Source organism: Cicer arietinum, chromosome 3, assembly GCF_000331145.2.
Source record: "Cicer arietinum cultivar CDC Frontier isolate Library 1 chromosome 3, Cicar.CDCFrontier_v2.0, whole genome shotgun sequence".
In the NCBI taxonomy this organism is placed as follows: Eukaryota; Viridiplantae; Streptophyta; class Magnoliopsida; order Fabales; family Fabaceae; genus Cicer; species Cicer arietinum.
Genome location: NC_021162.2, coordinates 74,041,393 through 74,056,063, shown reverse-complemented (window position 1 = coordinate 74,056,063; position 14,671 = coordinate 74,041,393). Strand labels below are relative to the sequence as shown.

General features: G+C 34.7%; 2 protein-coding genes across 2 annotated transcripts in view; one reads left to right on the top strand and one right to left on the bottom strand.

Annotated features, from left to right (window-relative positions):
- The first annotated feature begins 1,382 nt into the window (after window positions 1-1,382).
- LOC101494767 (anaphase-promoting complex subunit 13) lies at window positions 1,383-3,658 on the top strand. Its single transcript, XM_004494437.4, has 4 exons — window positions 1,383-1,529; window positions 1,871-1,966; window positions 2,584-2,637; window positions 3,168-3,658. Exons 2-4 carry the CDS (start codon window positions 1,891-1,893, stop codon window positions 3,227-3,229), a joined length of 192 nt encoding a protein of 63 aa, XP_004494494.1. The 5' UTR covers window positions 1,383-1,529; window positions 1,871-1,890; the 3' UTR covers window positions 3,230-3,658.
- A 1,400-nt stretch (window positions 3,659-5,058) lies between these two features.
- Window positions 5,059-14,671, bottom strand: part of LOC101494449 (uncharacterized) — a 17,011-nt gene continuing 7,398 nt past the window's right edge. Inside the window, exons 12-21 of the mRNA XM_004494436.4 lie at window positions 14,015-14,339; window positions 13,180-13,394; window positions 11,420-11,638; window positions 9,667-9,853; window positions 8,737-8,987; window positions 7,597-7,689; window positions 7,404-7,505; window positions 6,934-7,309; window positions 6,005-6,142; window positions 5,059-5,935 (exon numbers count right to left, since the gene is read on the bottom strand). Coding sequence (XP_004494493.1) covers window positions 5,318-5,935; window positions 6,005-6,142; window positions 6,934-7,309; window positions 7,404-7,505; window positions 7,597-7,689; window positions 8,737-8,987; window positions 9,667-9,853; window positions 11,420-11,638; window positions 13,180-13,394; window positions 14,015-14,339 — 2,524 coding nt within the window. The 3' untranslated portion in view covers window positions 5,059-5,317. The remainder of the gene's footprint in view (window positions 5,936-6,004; window positions 6,143-6,933; window positions 7,310-7,403; window positions 7,506-7,596; window positions 7,690-8,736; window positions 8,988-9,666; window positions 9,854-11,419; window positions 11,639-13,179; window positions 13,395-14,014; window positions 14,340-14,671) is intronic.

Sequence of the window (14,671 nt, the reverse complement as noted above, 5' to 3'; positions counted from 1 at the left end):
AAAATTTAGTTATAAGCCTATACTTTTTATGCTTGTATATTGTAATTCTTTCATTTACAATCTTTTAGATGGAAGGGAACAAATATTGGAGAGAATTGAGTTCAGACAACCTAACTCTCAGTACTAAAAAAGTCTTGATCCAGAAGTGTAATGCAAATCTGAGGGCTGACACTGCATCATGAGTTCAAACAGCTGCTGTGTGTTCCAATTTTTACAAGAGCAGCATTTCTATGACCATGGTAGACAATAAATTTTAGGTGGTTGCCTTGCTGGATCTGTAGCATGTTACACACTTGGTGTACCACTAAATGGACTTGTGACTATGGTAATAAATTACCAAATTTAACTTTGGCATTTGTAATTTTTATTCATTTTGAACTCTGTATTTGGAAGTTATATTGGACCTCACTAATTCAAGGAGATGAGTGGACTTATATGAGTTCCAAGTAACATCCAATTTTTTTTTTCAATTGAAAGGTTCAAACCCAAGGCTCCTATTTCTTCCTCCTTTCTCTCTTCTATTTGTAGTTCCTTTTCGTTTCCCAAACATATATCTTTTTAGAGATGGTTCAACTTAATTGTTTTAAATTAAAGTATTACTATTTCATCCGAGAGTTACTTTTATCCCTCCTATGTTTTTAAAAAAGTTTGAGTATATTTTTTAAGAACAAAAAAATTATAATTTTTTTGAAGTATACTTCTAAAGTGCGTGTGAAAAGAAATTCCCTTAATCATTTCATCTAGATAAAATCCGTTCCAATGATGTTTAACAACTTCGGTCTAGAATAAGCAAGCTCTAAAAAAACTAGACATGAGCAAGTTTATGTGAATGTGTCAACTTTTTGTGTGTTCAAACTCATAATATAAAAAAGAATAGACTGACCAACTTGAGAGGAGGCTGCTCAAGAGCACATATATCACAATTGGCTAGTCTCGAACTAAATATATGTTTAAGATTGAACTTATGTGTGGTCCTTCAGCTTTATAAAAACTAATTGCAAATAAACTTTTGAGGAACTTCCTCCACACTCCAATATGACTTTAGATGTGTACATCTAAAATAAAAACTTTTAAAATGATGTGTGATCATTTTATAAATTCAGAGTAGAAAAAGTTCCTGCTATAATTTTTTTTTATAGCTCACATTTCATACTCAAACCCTTATAATTTTCCAAAATTTTATTCATCTTTTTACTTGTAAGTTTTAACTTTTTATTTCTCCATTTTTGGATTTTTCCCCACTTCTTCAGTTATGCGGTAGTATGAGCTTCACAAAACAAATGAAAAAAACATTATTGTATTATATATTGAATTTATTTTTTAAAAAAATAAGTTTTTGAAATGTAATTCGTTTAAAAAAAATTAAAATTTTGAATTTTCTAAAATTACCAAAAAAAAACTTAAATTTGAATATATTTTTTCTAACGTCAAATTGAAAGTTGGAAGAATGAAATAAACAAGACAAAACCATTATATATTATTAGCAATCTCAAATTGATTGATCCATCCATCATCTGTGTCTCACTCAGGTTGGTTCTTTCTTTCACCTCTCTCTCTTTTCTCCAAATTCGTTTTCATTTCACTCTTCACATCTATTTTTTCTTCCCATTTCAATTTCAATTGCGTGCGTTTCTTTAATTCTTATTACTGTTTTGAACCCCTATCAACCCAATTTCCGCATCTTCGCTGAAACCATATCAAGCTTTACTCTTGGCGGCTATTTTCACAAATTTATACGAGCTTTATGAAACTACCAACACATTTCTGTTTCCATTTTATTTAATGTTTATGTTTAAATTAAATTATTAGAATTTTTATTTAGTTATTATTGATTTTGTTTTTAAAATTGCAATTTTTATGCAAAATACAGTGTAGTGGAAAAGGTAACAAATGGCAGACCTGAGTTTGGGAATTCTAATTGATATTGTTGATGAAGATTGGATGAGAGATACTCTCCCTGAAGATGGTACTATTTCTTTTACTTTTTTTCTTTTATTTTATTTTCCCTTTCCCTCCATTGGAATGTAGATATAGGTTACAAATTTCACAAAATGTTAGTGACTAAATAAACAAATGTTAGGATTAGTGTGGAAATTTCTAGAATTCAAGGACTAGGGACCTCCTAAGAAGAAAAGAGAGGAGAAGATGACTTCATGCTTTATTCATTTATCCAGTGTGGTACTTGGGCCATGAGGCTCTCCCACCTAATTGGTTGGTTTTTTTTGTGTGTTTTTATTTGCCGAAATATATGAGATATATTTTATGAGGAGAAAATCCTTAATCTAACTTTTATCCATAACTCTATTTATAGCGCTATTGTGATTTAAAAAACATATAAAACCCTTAAAATTATAACAAAGTATTGATGGTTGGTTTACTTTGTTCTTTGGAATGGCAAATGTTAGTATATATTGGGACTATGTTGTGGGTGGGAATAGAATCCTCAACCTCCTTAGTGGTTGGTTTACTTGAGGGACGAAATGCGAAGAAGAGGGTGTAAGTTCAGGGACAGAATTGATAATTTATTTTTCAATTTGATATCTATGTAGTAATGTGAATCTGATGTGCTGTTTTTTTTTTCAGATCTTCCTCTGCCTCCAACACTGGTTGTTCGGACAGATGATACTGAGGACTCAAGTACGTGTCTTAATTCATTCACTAAATCAATTATATTTGTGGATAATATATTTCTTGAGCTTAGTTTATGGCAATGTTGTTAAATAGCGGCTAAAGAGGCACGATAACGTAGCGGAATTTGAACAAATTGTTATTGTTTTGTGATACAATATTTAGTATAAAATATTGTCAAATAGTGACTATAGTGGCACTATAACACTATTGTGTAGCGAAATTTGAACAAATTGTTACATTCCTGGATCCGTGATTGACAATACTAGTTTATGGAAACATTATTATATTAAGCACTCATTGGTTTGGTTGTTGGGAAGATAACTAACTTCACAGTTGTTGATTAAAATTTAATATTACTTGAGAAGTTGCAGTTCAATGGAATTTCTTCACTGAATATATGGTTGTGAAAAAGAAAGCGTGTGTTTGAATATAATAGTGGTTGATTATTGACTTATGTTAACAAGATGGGTCTTTTGTTGGAGGATTGTTGCTGGTTTTATTGTTGATTTTTTAACATGTGCTTTGATGTTGATCAGATCAGGAGACACAGCAAGTTGATGTGGATACATGGCATGATCTTGCCCTTGGCCAAGAGTAGTAGTTAAGTTTCAACAAACTAATGCCAATGTGTAATGCTTAGTAAGTAGGCGATATTGCTTCCAGTGACTGAACTAGGCGCCTTCCTTTCTATGCAAGTGATAGATATATCAAGAAATTTGAGTGTTATTTCTAGTTGCTTGCTGTCTTAAAAGCACTCTGTATTTTTGCTTTAAATTCTAATGGCAACCTATTCATAACATAGATTACTGGTAGGTTTCACATATCTGTAATAAATTTTGTTACCAGTGTTTAGTTTGGGAAATGAAAGGAAGGAGAGGGATTTTGAATAAAATGTCTAGTTTTGTTTATAAGATTGAATGAGGGAATTAAGGGGAAATAATTCCAGTTACTGAAATGAGTTATAAATTGTAATTTGCAGTTTGTCATATTTTTAAATTTAAAAAACCATCTTTACACTTGGTGCTAACACTGTTTCAAGCTTATTCACTAACACGTCACACCAGATAAATTGAGTTTACGTGCGTATACGTATTTACAATTCACGTACGATCTTGTCCTACCCACTACAAAATTTTACATGTATTTGAATTCAATTTAGGTACATGTATGTGATATAGGTAAAATATTTATGAGGTAAGTGATGATTATGAAGAGAGAAAGAGATAAAACAGAGTTTAAGAATGAGTGAAATAGTAAAAATTATTTTGAATATTCTAATGTTATGAAAATTTAACAAGGTGTGGATAACAAAATAAGAAGTGTAGGCAATTTTTTTTTTAAGGATTGGTAGATGACTAGATTTTAGATTCATTGAATGAAAACATATACACACTTTAGAGTTAGGTATGTATAATTTTGTTGTGATTATCAAATTTTGTATTTTTATCAAGTCTTTTAAATCGTACGTTTTTTTGTATAAGATTGGTCTTGTATAGATAGCCGCAATAGAGGGAACACTTTTCACACACTTTTTATACTTTTAAGTTGAATATATTTTGGAAAGTATACTTTTGAAAGATACAAAATTTGTGAGTTTTCAAACATGAAGCCATGTTGGGGTGGAAAAATTCCTCCCCCAATAGAGATTCTACAAACTCGGTGATGCACTAGCGCTCAAAATTCGATACATAGGCCATACTAGAATCTTGACTTTTGACTACATATTCGTTGCAATATTAATTTAAAATAAAGCGTATGTTGACACAAAAAAAAGTATTATTATCATTCTTATTACTGGTAGTATTATTGTTGTATGCAACTTATTTAAGCTTCATGAATCGAATGGTAGGAAGCCATCATTGAGGTTAAACAACTAGGAGCATAAAAAAAACATTCCGTTGGTATGTATAACATAGGTAAGATGGGGTATGGAGACTGGTAGGGGACATTTTATAAACAAATTAAGGTACAAATACGTTAATAATTTTTTTTTATATATAATTTAATTACGAGATATATTGTTCAATTTACAGTACAATTCACAATAAAAATTTAAAAGTCACAAATTATATTCTTTTATATTCTTCTATACCAGACACGCCATTCTCCTCTTGGTAAAAGTATGGTGGGGATGTATGAATATCTGGGATATCTCACAAATGCAGAAAGTCAAGATGACAGGAGGGACAACCAAATAATACTCAAATAAATTCTTGAATAAGGAAATCAGCTTACCCCCATCAATGAATTGCCAAATAGGGAGATGACAAGTAGAGTCAAAATGATAGCAAAAGATTGCAGCCGATAGGTGTAATTGTTTATGCAATCCGCAAAATCATCACAAATAAGAGACACTGGCCTTTAACTTGTACAATTTTAAAACAGCAGAAAATTTATATTCAACAAAAACAAAATCAAAACAGGAAGTAAAAAAAAAAAAAAACAGCAAACAGCACTCATGTATCCGGCCGGATATCTCACAATCACAACAATATGAGAGAACACAAAGTGGGAGGAAAAAAAGAGAAACACAGCTGCTAGGTACAATTGTACGACCAGACTTTACACTTGTAACAAACTAATATACTAGATTTCCTTTATATCTAAAATGAATTCTTTACAAATGTAAATAAAACTTGAATTGCAAATAAATTCATTTACTTCAACAGTGAGGGAGGTATACCAATCATACAAGGGGGTCACTACTCGCAGGTATTGTTGTTGAATTTGGAACATTAGTCTCTGAAACCTCTGCTGCTGGTGATGGGTCCTCAGGCGATGTTGGATCGTTAGTAGGCTCTGCTTGAACAGTTTCCCCATTAACATTTGTGTTTTCGTCACTCACTGGCGTTGGAGTTGGACCACCATTATCTACAGAGGCTTCGCCCAAATTTGATTCAGGTGGAGCGGCCGCAGGAATTGGCGTGGAGTCTGATGGAGGTGGATCACTGGCTGGTGCAGGTGCAGATTCAGGCAGCTGCGTAGAACTGTCCGGAGTTTCTGTGGTTGTAGGAGGCGCTTCCAGTGCCAATGGCTTGCCTGGTTGTGGTAGGGAATTCTGAGCAGAAGCTGGTTTTTTCTGAATGGAGATAGGGGGGGCATTAAGTGACACCATCCCAGGAGGTAGGATTTCAATAGGTGGTTTCTTCCCTGCTTCAGCCAAACTCGTAAGCTTAGGCTCCTCAAGAGAAGCTAGAAATGCAGCTGTAGCATCTGTCTTTTGTGATGGAGTAGGCTCAACCTCTCTCTGTAGCATTTGGTTCCAGGCCTGAACCAAATTCTTCAGAGTTGGACGTCCATGTGCCTGAAATAACAAGGTCAGACTACGAATACTAAATAGAGTGGTCAACTAGTTGTACATAACAGATCATACATGAGCATGAAGCACAGCCTCTGCCAGCATTCCAGTATCCTGCCATGCTTTCTCCATTAAAGCATTGTCACCCAAAACAGCAGCAGAAAATGCAGCTTCCCGTCCCAAGCCGAGTGTGATTAAGTTGTTGACCAGACTCTGTAGTGCATAAATGTAATTCATTGTTTATGTTTATGCTTTATGGTTGTGATTAAAACAAAATCTTTACAATCGAAAAGCTAAAGAAGACTAATTGATCTCAAAAGAAAGTAGATTGTAAGACACTTTAAAACAGCCATCTTAATAAATAAAAAAATCAGATTTAGTTTAATAGAAATTTGATCATTTACAATAATAAAGAAACAAACACTAGTCTGTTCTTTTTCCTCAAACTATGTGCTACCATTAGACCAATATTACTAGGTAATCATGGCTAAAAAGCAGAGGTATAACTATTCATAGCAAAAATGATCGACGTCAGCAGGACGAATTCCATTTTGCACACAGGTCATATTGTCTATTCACTATGAGGAACCAAATACAGTAAAAGCAATCTATTGGGAAAAGAACCCTAGTCAAAGAAAGAAAGATTCCAACCTCTGAGCATTCTTATTACCATCAGTGTTTCTTTCCCTTTAAACACTGGTTTTCTCTAAAATTCTTTTATCTATATAATCAAAATCACACTCACACACACAAACAAATGCTAACGTGCACACTTCCATAAGTCTTTAACAATTAGAATAAATGCTTCTATAATGCCAGGGGCGGATTTTTTTTTTGTTTCCTGTATTTATCACCTCGATCTTAGTTCTTGGGATTGGGCTTTACTTGAATAAAATTCTATTCTATAAATTATGATCCAGTTCTATTAGATTGTTATACCAACATACACCAAACAGCACGAAATCAGTGGGTTGGAAGAACAAATATTAAGAAAGACTGCCTACACTTAGCCGAGTCAACTCTCCATGATTTGCAAGGCGCAATGCTGATCCCCTCAACTCATGACCTTGTAAAGCACCTTTCACTGAACCAGCTGCAGCTAATCTCTTCAGAGCTTCACGGGCAATTTCACCCTGTGCTGTAGCATCTGCAGCATCAATAAGATCCAGGAACTCTTTTGCGAATTTCACTATGCCCTGAACACCTTCAATGCCCTGAGCACCTTCAACTACATCTTGTTTTTTATCTGTTAAATTGAGAATGTCATTCAAACCAAGCCCAGTACCATCATGTCCTATATCCCGGCTGTTACTCATGGTAAGAAGACAATGAAGAGCTCTCTTCAAATCATTGCTCTTCATTGCCAAATCAAACTCCAACCTGAAACACGTAAACAACAACCATGAGTAAAGACATATCGTACAAATCAATTAAAATTGCCAGCTCTTGGCTATAAGCATACAATACAACACACCTCTTTGATATTCCAGGCAAATGAAGTGCTTCAGTAGCATAGCCCATTCCTAGCATAAATTGTGCTAAATCATCATGGTGTTCTCTCCCAAGCCTACTTGCCCTGTACGAAAAAGTATAATATGAGGTAATCATATCTATATATATCTTAACTAGTAAGTAAAAAATATGAAAGGAGAGAAGGAAATCAACACCATTTTACTGCACTAACAGCATCTCCATAAGCAGCAAGACATCGACAACGAATACCGGGATGACTCAAGGATAAGGCGTGAGCTCGCATGTACCTACCACAACCCAGGTATATGTAATATTATTGGGTAATCCACATCTAATAAAAATGAAAAACCTTAAATTGAAATCTCAGCAACAAACACAACATGCCCATGTTAGCTAACGCAAAGAAAAGTCAATACTCAACTAAATCAGTTGAATCACTAAGCAGAAGCATAGACACGGATTTAATCATCCACAAAACACATTAAGCGCATCCCACATCTCTGTTACGGCATATATATAGGAGAATCAGTTAGTTAATTGGTTGAGATTGTTATAGGGACAACTAGTTATTAGTCAGGCTGTTCTGTTTTGGTTAATAATTCTGATTTCGGTTTTTAATAGGTCAATTGTCTGTGTCCTCTTATCCTAATTGTACATGGAACCTATAAATAAAGGTTCCATTCCCTTTGAAAGGATTTTTTAGCAACTTTAGAAATTGAGTGGTGTATACTATTGTAGGAGCGTATGAGCTCTTGTGTATCATTTTCTTTGAAGAGAATCTCTCCTATTATTTCTTTTTTTTTTTCTTTTCTAAATATTTGTGTTCTTCCTCTAAATCCTTGAAATCCAATTCTTGGGTTCCTAAAAATCTCTTTATAATTGCTGCTCAAACTGTTTCGAATACAATTGTTGCTAATCACATGCTTTCTTGAATGTTCGCTCTGACTCTGACTGCTCGTCCACCACAACAATCATCCCCAACGAAGTAACATCAAAATAATATATTGATCTCTCTTGGGAATAGATCAAATACAACTGCAGTTGTGTACAGGCTTGGATGAATTAAAAGTCAGGAATGGATAAATCATATATGAAGTATTAGGACGTTACTGCTGGGAATAAAAATCAATAGGACTATGCATAGCATCGGAAATTTAGTATCATAGGAATAGTATTTGAAGTATTGTCCTTTTATGTAATTTATTTTTTGACATATATAAATACAGCCTTCTGAGTGAAAAATATCATGCATTTAACTCCAATCTTCTCTATTATTTTCTTAGCCAATTTTCTAGTTTCAAAACATCCAAGTGAAAGTAAGAAGTCCAAATTACCTGTCAATTAGCCAAAGAACTCCATCCTTGACACCGACCACAACAAGAGGCCCCACTGGACGTTTCTGCTCCATTGGAAAACGAGTAACTGCCACGGACACACCCCCACCACCAACCGCTACTTCACCTGTCCTTCTCTCTTCCGCTTCTTTTGTCATCCCAGAGTCATCACCATCAACTCTAGAATGTTTTGGTAATGACAGGAAAGGTGGCACTGAAGGAGCATGCTGAAATGAAGCCAATCGAACCACCTAGAATAGGAACAAGAAAGAAATATCTTCATCTCTCTCTCTATAGACTGCAGAAAAATTACAAGACCAAAGGATGGGACACTCTTCAAGGAAACCAGGAATATGTTTACTCATATCAGATAGATGGCAAAGTAACTTGTGGTGTGTGTAAATTGGAGCATGCGCAAAGGACCAAAAACAGAAATTTCAATTTTTAAAACAAGGTGAAAAAGCAGACGCCAGATGTATATCCAGTGGGAGAGCACATTTATCGTCTCTCAAATTTCTCACAAGACATAATTTTGAGAATAATACGATTTAAAACCAGAATCATACACTTGAAATGCATTTAATCATCTCCAATGCAAAAATAACACAAAACTCGCATACACATGAAAGATGAAATTCACATATTAATTTCAGGCTTTAAAACTTAAGAAAACTAACTGCTAATCAAAGATGTAGAATATATCAAAAAATTTAACACAAAGATACCCTAGGTTTCAAAAGTAATGCCGGTTTCAACGAAAAATAATCTAATTACACAAAATTCAAACTAAAATATTCATTTCAATTCATTCCAGCAACATCTATCAAATATATATAGAAACAAAATATTAAATCTGGACGAAAGAGAAAATAGACCCTGAATGGAAGCACTCATTTCTATGTATGATAAAAATTGAAAACATTTTTTAACCTGCAGCATCGGAGGCCTTAATGATATTCTTTCTTCTGTAGTAGATTGGGGACCTTCAACTGTAATTAGTGCTAACTCTCCATGCTCGGCAACTGCTCTTGTCTGTGCTTCTCTCATTTTTTGCTCTTCTTTCATCTTCTTAGTTTCAATGTCTACTTGGGTAACCCCAGCGTCCACAAAAACAACTCTGAAATCAAAACATACAACATAAAATAAATTATGAATTTTAGCTGTTGGACATTTTAATCAAAATCACATGTCCCTTTAACTTATTAATCTTCACCCAACAACTTATGCTCGAGATAGTTGGTCATTACAGGGATTTTGAACATCGCATTTAAGATTTACTAGTGATGCAAGCATCCCACGTAGCAAGACAGACAGGCATTTGGATGTCAATTTTATTTTATTTTTTGACGCAGGAGGGGGCAAGGTAGTTAATCCCAACAGTTCCCAACGAGATCCCGTTGTCCCGGTGCAGTGCAGTGCCTGACCGCGACAGCATAAAACAAGATCCTGGCGAGATCCGGTCGAGATTCCGCTATCTCGACATAGTTAATCTCAACGTTTCCCAGCAAGATCTCACTATTCTTTCTTTCATCTCTGTTTTGTTGTTTCTACTTTCAGCTAAGAAGAAGAGGAAGTAGAATATACTAATGAAGATGATGCTTATCTTTGATTCTTGTGCTAAAACAAACATTTGAGTTTTAATATTTAAGGAACTTCAATATGCATCATCTTTATTTCCTTGACTTTGTTGGTATTTCAATGTATATTTTGACTAAGAGTAAGACTTGTAGATTTTTATTACTAATTATGAATGTTTCAGAGTTTAAGTCATTTGTTAATTTTGCATTAAATATAGGTTTATATATTATTATTCGTGTTATTTTTCCAAAAAATAGCAGTTATCCCACCTATCCCGAAACGTGCTATCCCGCTATCCCACTTTTGGGGTTGGCTGCGACGCACCGCTATCTGGGATTAACTACCTAGGGAGGTTGACTGTATCTATCCGGAAGAGATGATAAGTGTTTGAACATCAAGTACGTCACAGAAGATTTCCCAATACAAATAGATTTTCTCAAAGATTTGACTTTAAACTCGTATTTCTTTGAGAACTCATTAGACACAACACAGTCAAGATGAGCATCTGGGTTACTATTACTAATGCTATCGCTGTGGTGAACAAAAAATAGGATAGGAAAAATGCTAAGCAGCTGGAATTATTGACCAGTGCTTGAGAGATCAAGGGGTTCCATTTGATTCAATCAAAGATATAAGGAATTTATGTACGATCAACAAAGGGGTGAATATGATAGGAGAGTAAAAGGTGAGCATGAGCCATGAAGAAGTACCCAAAACAGAAATCTTAGAGGCTTGGGGTCTATTCTACAAAAGAACAAAGGCATTGATAATGATGCCACACATCATATCCAAACAGAAGCGATGAAACTTTCATAGAACTGCAGCTACACCCGCAATGTTCAATCCTGACATGGATTAGCCATTACTGGTTACTTCCTACACTGGATATATGTTCATCAGGATTTGCTAAACCATAATTTTCCCAATTTTTCATTGGTCATGAATAGTTTATAATTTTGGCCTACTAACAAATAACCAGGGAATTAACTGCGTAAATTGTAGTTTTTAATTTCCACTTTCTAAACAGCTAAAGCAAACTTACAAGAAACAATGGTTTACTAAACCAAAAATACAAAAAGCACAGAGTAATACTGTAGACGTTTACTCTATAGTAGTTGGTGTTGCCACAAACAGTTGCCTCCGGTGCCAAACAGCACTAGTAGCATATGGAATTGAAACATCTCCCAGGTATCTATATTGTGGGCGCAAAGAAGATATGACTATGTATTGTTGGTATGCAAATGCACAATACTCAACGGTTTGGTCCCAAGCAGTCCATTCTGGCTGAGGAAGTAGACCCCCCACAGGCTGAAATGTCTCCCAGCTGAAACACAAACAAAATAAATGCAATGTCAAATCTAAAGGAAACTCACGAACTTATACCCTGATTAAAACTAACACAGATCAAAGTAATACTGGCATTCAACTTTATATGAATGTGATGCAAATCAGGGGTTTAACAGGTTGTACAGAATTGGGAAGAAAAAAAATACATGTGCTTCAAGCAAAATCCTTATATGATATTTCAGGGTGAGGTGGCACAAAAGCTTCATAGAGTGTAAAACAAGGTGATTAAAAGACCTCCTTTTCCAGTTCTTTATTTGAAACATAACTGTCCAAAACTTCTCTTTACGCAAGTTTCTTTTGAAGGTTGAGGTTCAGCTCCATCAAAGGTGTTCTTCTTTTGTAACAGTACTCACTAGAATTAGTAAGAAGAATTTTTTACCAACTCATACACCATGCAAGATTATGTGTACTGATTTATTTTACATGTTATTGGAATTAAGAGGTTGCAGCCATCTGCTTTCACACTGCGTCTTCACCTATAACCCAAAGACTATATGTCTTTCTAACAATCAAAATACTAGAACCACAAAAAGATTTAACTTTACATAACAAGCAAGGTCAGCAACCTTTTATTTATCAGGACCAAAAAGTGGAAGTCCAAGAAAGAAGAGATCATATAAAGTGATCGAAACAGATACAGTGCTTGATGCAAAAATGAGAGTGACTACCTAATAAGAGTGCAACAGTTCATTAAACATTATTATCACACGACCATTGGAGAAAGGCTCACGTGAATAGAGCTGCAAATAGCTGATAAATCAAGTAGACTAACATGCAAAAAACAAATAAATGGGTATAGGCTTGAGAAGGTAGGGGGCAGGAAGAGAAATGCAGCAAAAAATATAAACGTTTACGACATGAACTGCATAGAGTTAAAGCAACCTTTCTCAGAAGACATTCCAGTAGGCAGAGCAAGGTCTGAGAGTTGATACATGTTTGAATTTGACTTGAATTTAACAGTAATAGGGAAACACGTTAATGAACTTGACACACTAATCCAGCTAGCTAACTAACTAACATTACCTTTGAGCATCCAACATTCAAATAATGTCAGTAAGAACATCGCATGAAATAGTAACCACTTTTTATTTTTTTTGTTACCTACTACAATAAATAGTAATAGACAGAAAAGAGAGAAAGTATAAATAGTTGAACGATAAAACATCTTCCAAATAAAAAAAATGAAAAAGAGGAAATAGAGAAAATGGGAGTGATAAGGTGGCTTGATGGTATGCAAGAGCGACATAGAGGTTCGAGTGATAAGGAGGTTGTGGGTCCAACTCCCCCACTAACAAAACAACAATTAATATTTTGCCATTAAAATCAATATTGCAGCAGGGCTGTCCATCTCTCTGCATATCAGAAAAGGAAATTCCCTCAAAACAGCCGTGAGCATGACATCAGAGAGAATCCTAGACGTATTCCTATCCCAAAGCAGAACTAGATGTGGGAAAAGAGAAAACTCTGAATTTTGTCAATGATGATTATGTTTTACTGTACAACAATCATAAACTTCACCTGTATAGCTGAAAGTTTTGAGGTGCCGCCTCAGCTGGAGATCTATGAGAAGAAAATCCATCATCATAAGTGGTAAAAGAAGAAAGACCGCTGCTTCCATAACCTGATAAGGGCATAGACTGGATTGTCGAAATAGCTGTAGCTGCAATAGGACTGATTCTCCTAGATGTTCGATAGGCAACACCAAGTAGTGCCCCTCCATGCAAACCAATGACCTAAAATAGATACAATCATTTCACAAAAGGTACCCGAACATTCAAATAGTTTCTCCAGTTTCCAATGATACTCTCTTTGAAGAATAACATGCAAAAGAGATCATACTATCTTTGCATAGAAAAACAAATAGATTTATGACTTTTGGCAATAGGATCTATTCTAAAGAATTTTAAAATCTAAGACACGTTTAATACATCGTGGAACACCACTACAGCCAATTTCATCACATGTTCACTACAACACTATACAAGGACCAGTAAACACAAACCTTTCAGCAAGGAATTATCCTATGAGTTAGTCGATAGCACCAAATTGGCAATTACATAATAACAACAATTACCTACCAAACACGGACTATCTTGTTCCAACTATTCAATCAATTAATATATATAATTTATAGGAGAAGACTGGACAGTTGCGTTTTTAGTAGCTATTAATTAATTAATCAAGACAAATGCAAAATGAGATAAATAAATCTTAACAACTGCCATTTGGTTTAAAATTTTGCATAAGTTTGATTCATAAGAATAGAAGCATCAGTAAAGCCATAAATTGTCAAATCCTAGAATATTATGATAAACTTTTACTAGGAATATTTTAGACTGGGAAAGAATCTTACTGGTTCGCTGCGTGCACCAACAGACCTCATTAGTATATTTGATGTTCCATCATCTAACAAGATTCGGACTTGAACAGAAGCCGAGGAACCAGCAGCAGCTGCGGCTGCGGCTGCTTGTGCTGCAGCAGCTTCTTTTGCTCTTTTCGATGAACTACCCTTAGGAATTATAGGAATTCGAGGGGGCAATGATGATTCCAATATAGCAAATCTGTCACGACAAGTATCCCATGCAAGAAGCCTTGCACTGCCAGAGTCAACTATTGACCAATCACTGACCTTGTAGACAGAGAAATAAGGAATATCTGGCCAAACGATTCCTAAGTACCTGCAAACATATGATACAGTAAGAAAGCACCCAAAAGGCACTCCTATTAACAAATTTAATACTAGAAGTGGAGGTAGCATAACTGTAGATAGACTATAGACTATAAACAACAAACAAAACCATGGTAAAAGTTAACAATTGCAAGTTGTGACTAATACGAGGAATACCAGAAGTTATAATTTTATGCATTGACAATATTGTATGTTCTCTAGAGAAAATCAAGGCCGCTACATTATACAACCTCCATCTCTAAATATAAGCTTCTTTTGCAAAAAAAAAAAAAAAAAAAAAAAAAAAAAAAAAAAAAAAAAAAAAAAAAAAAAAAAAAAAAA

Coding starts and splice junctions, on each gene's coding strand:
- LOC101494767 (XM_004494437.4), top strand. CDS start 1,891: ATGGCAGACCTGAGTTTGGGAATTCTAATTGATATTGTTGATGAAGAT. Junction 1,967..2,583: donor AGATACTCTCCCTGAAGATG/GTACTATTTCTT, acceptor TTTTTTTTTCAG/ATCTTCCTCTGCCTCCAACA. Junction 2,638..3,167: donor AGATGATACTGAGGACTCAA/GTACGTGTCTTA, acceptor GATGTTGATCAG/ATCAGGAGACACAGCAAGTT.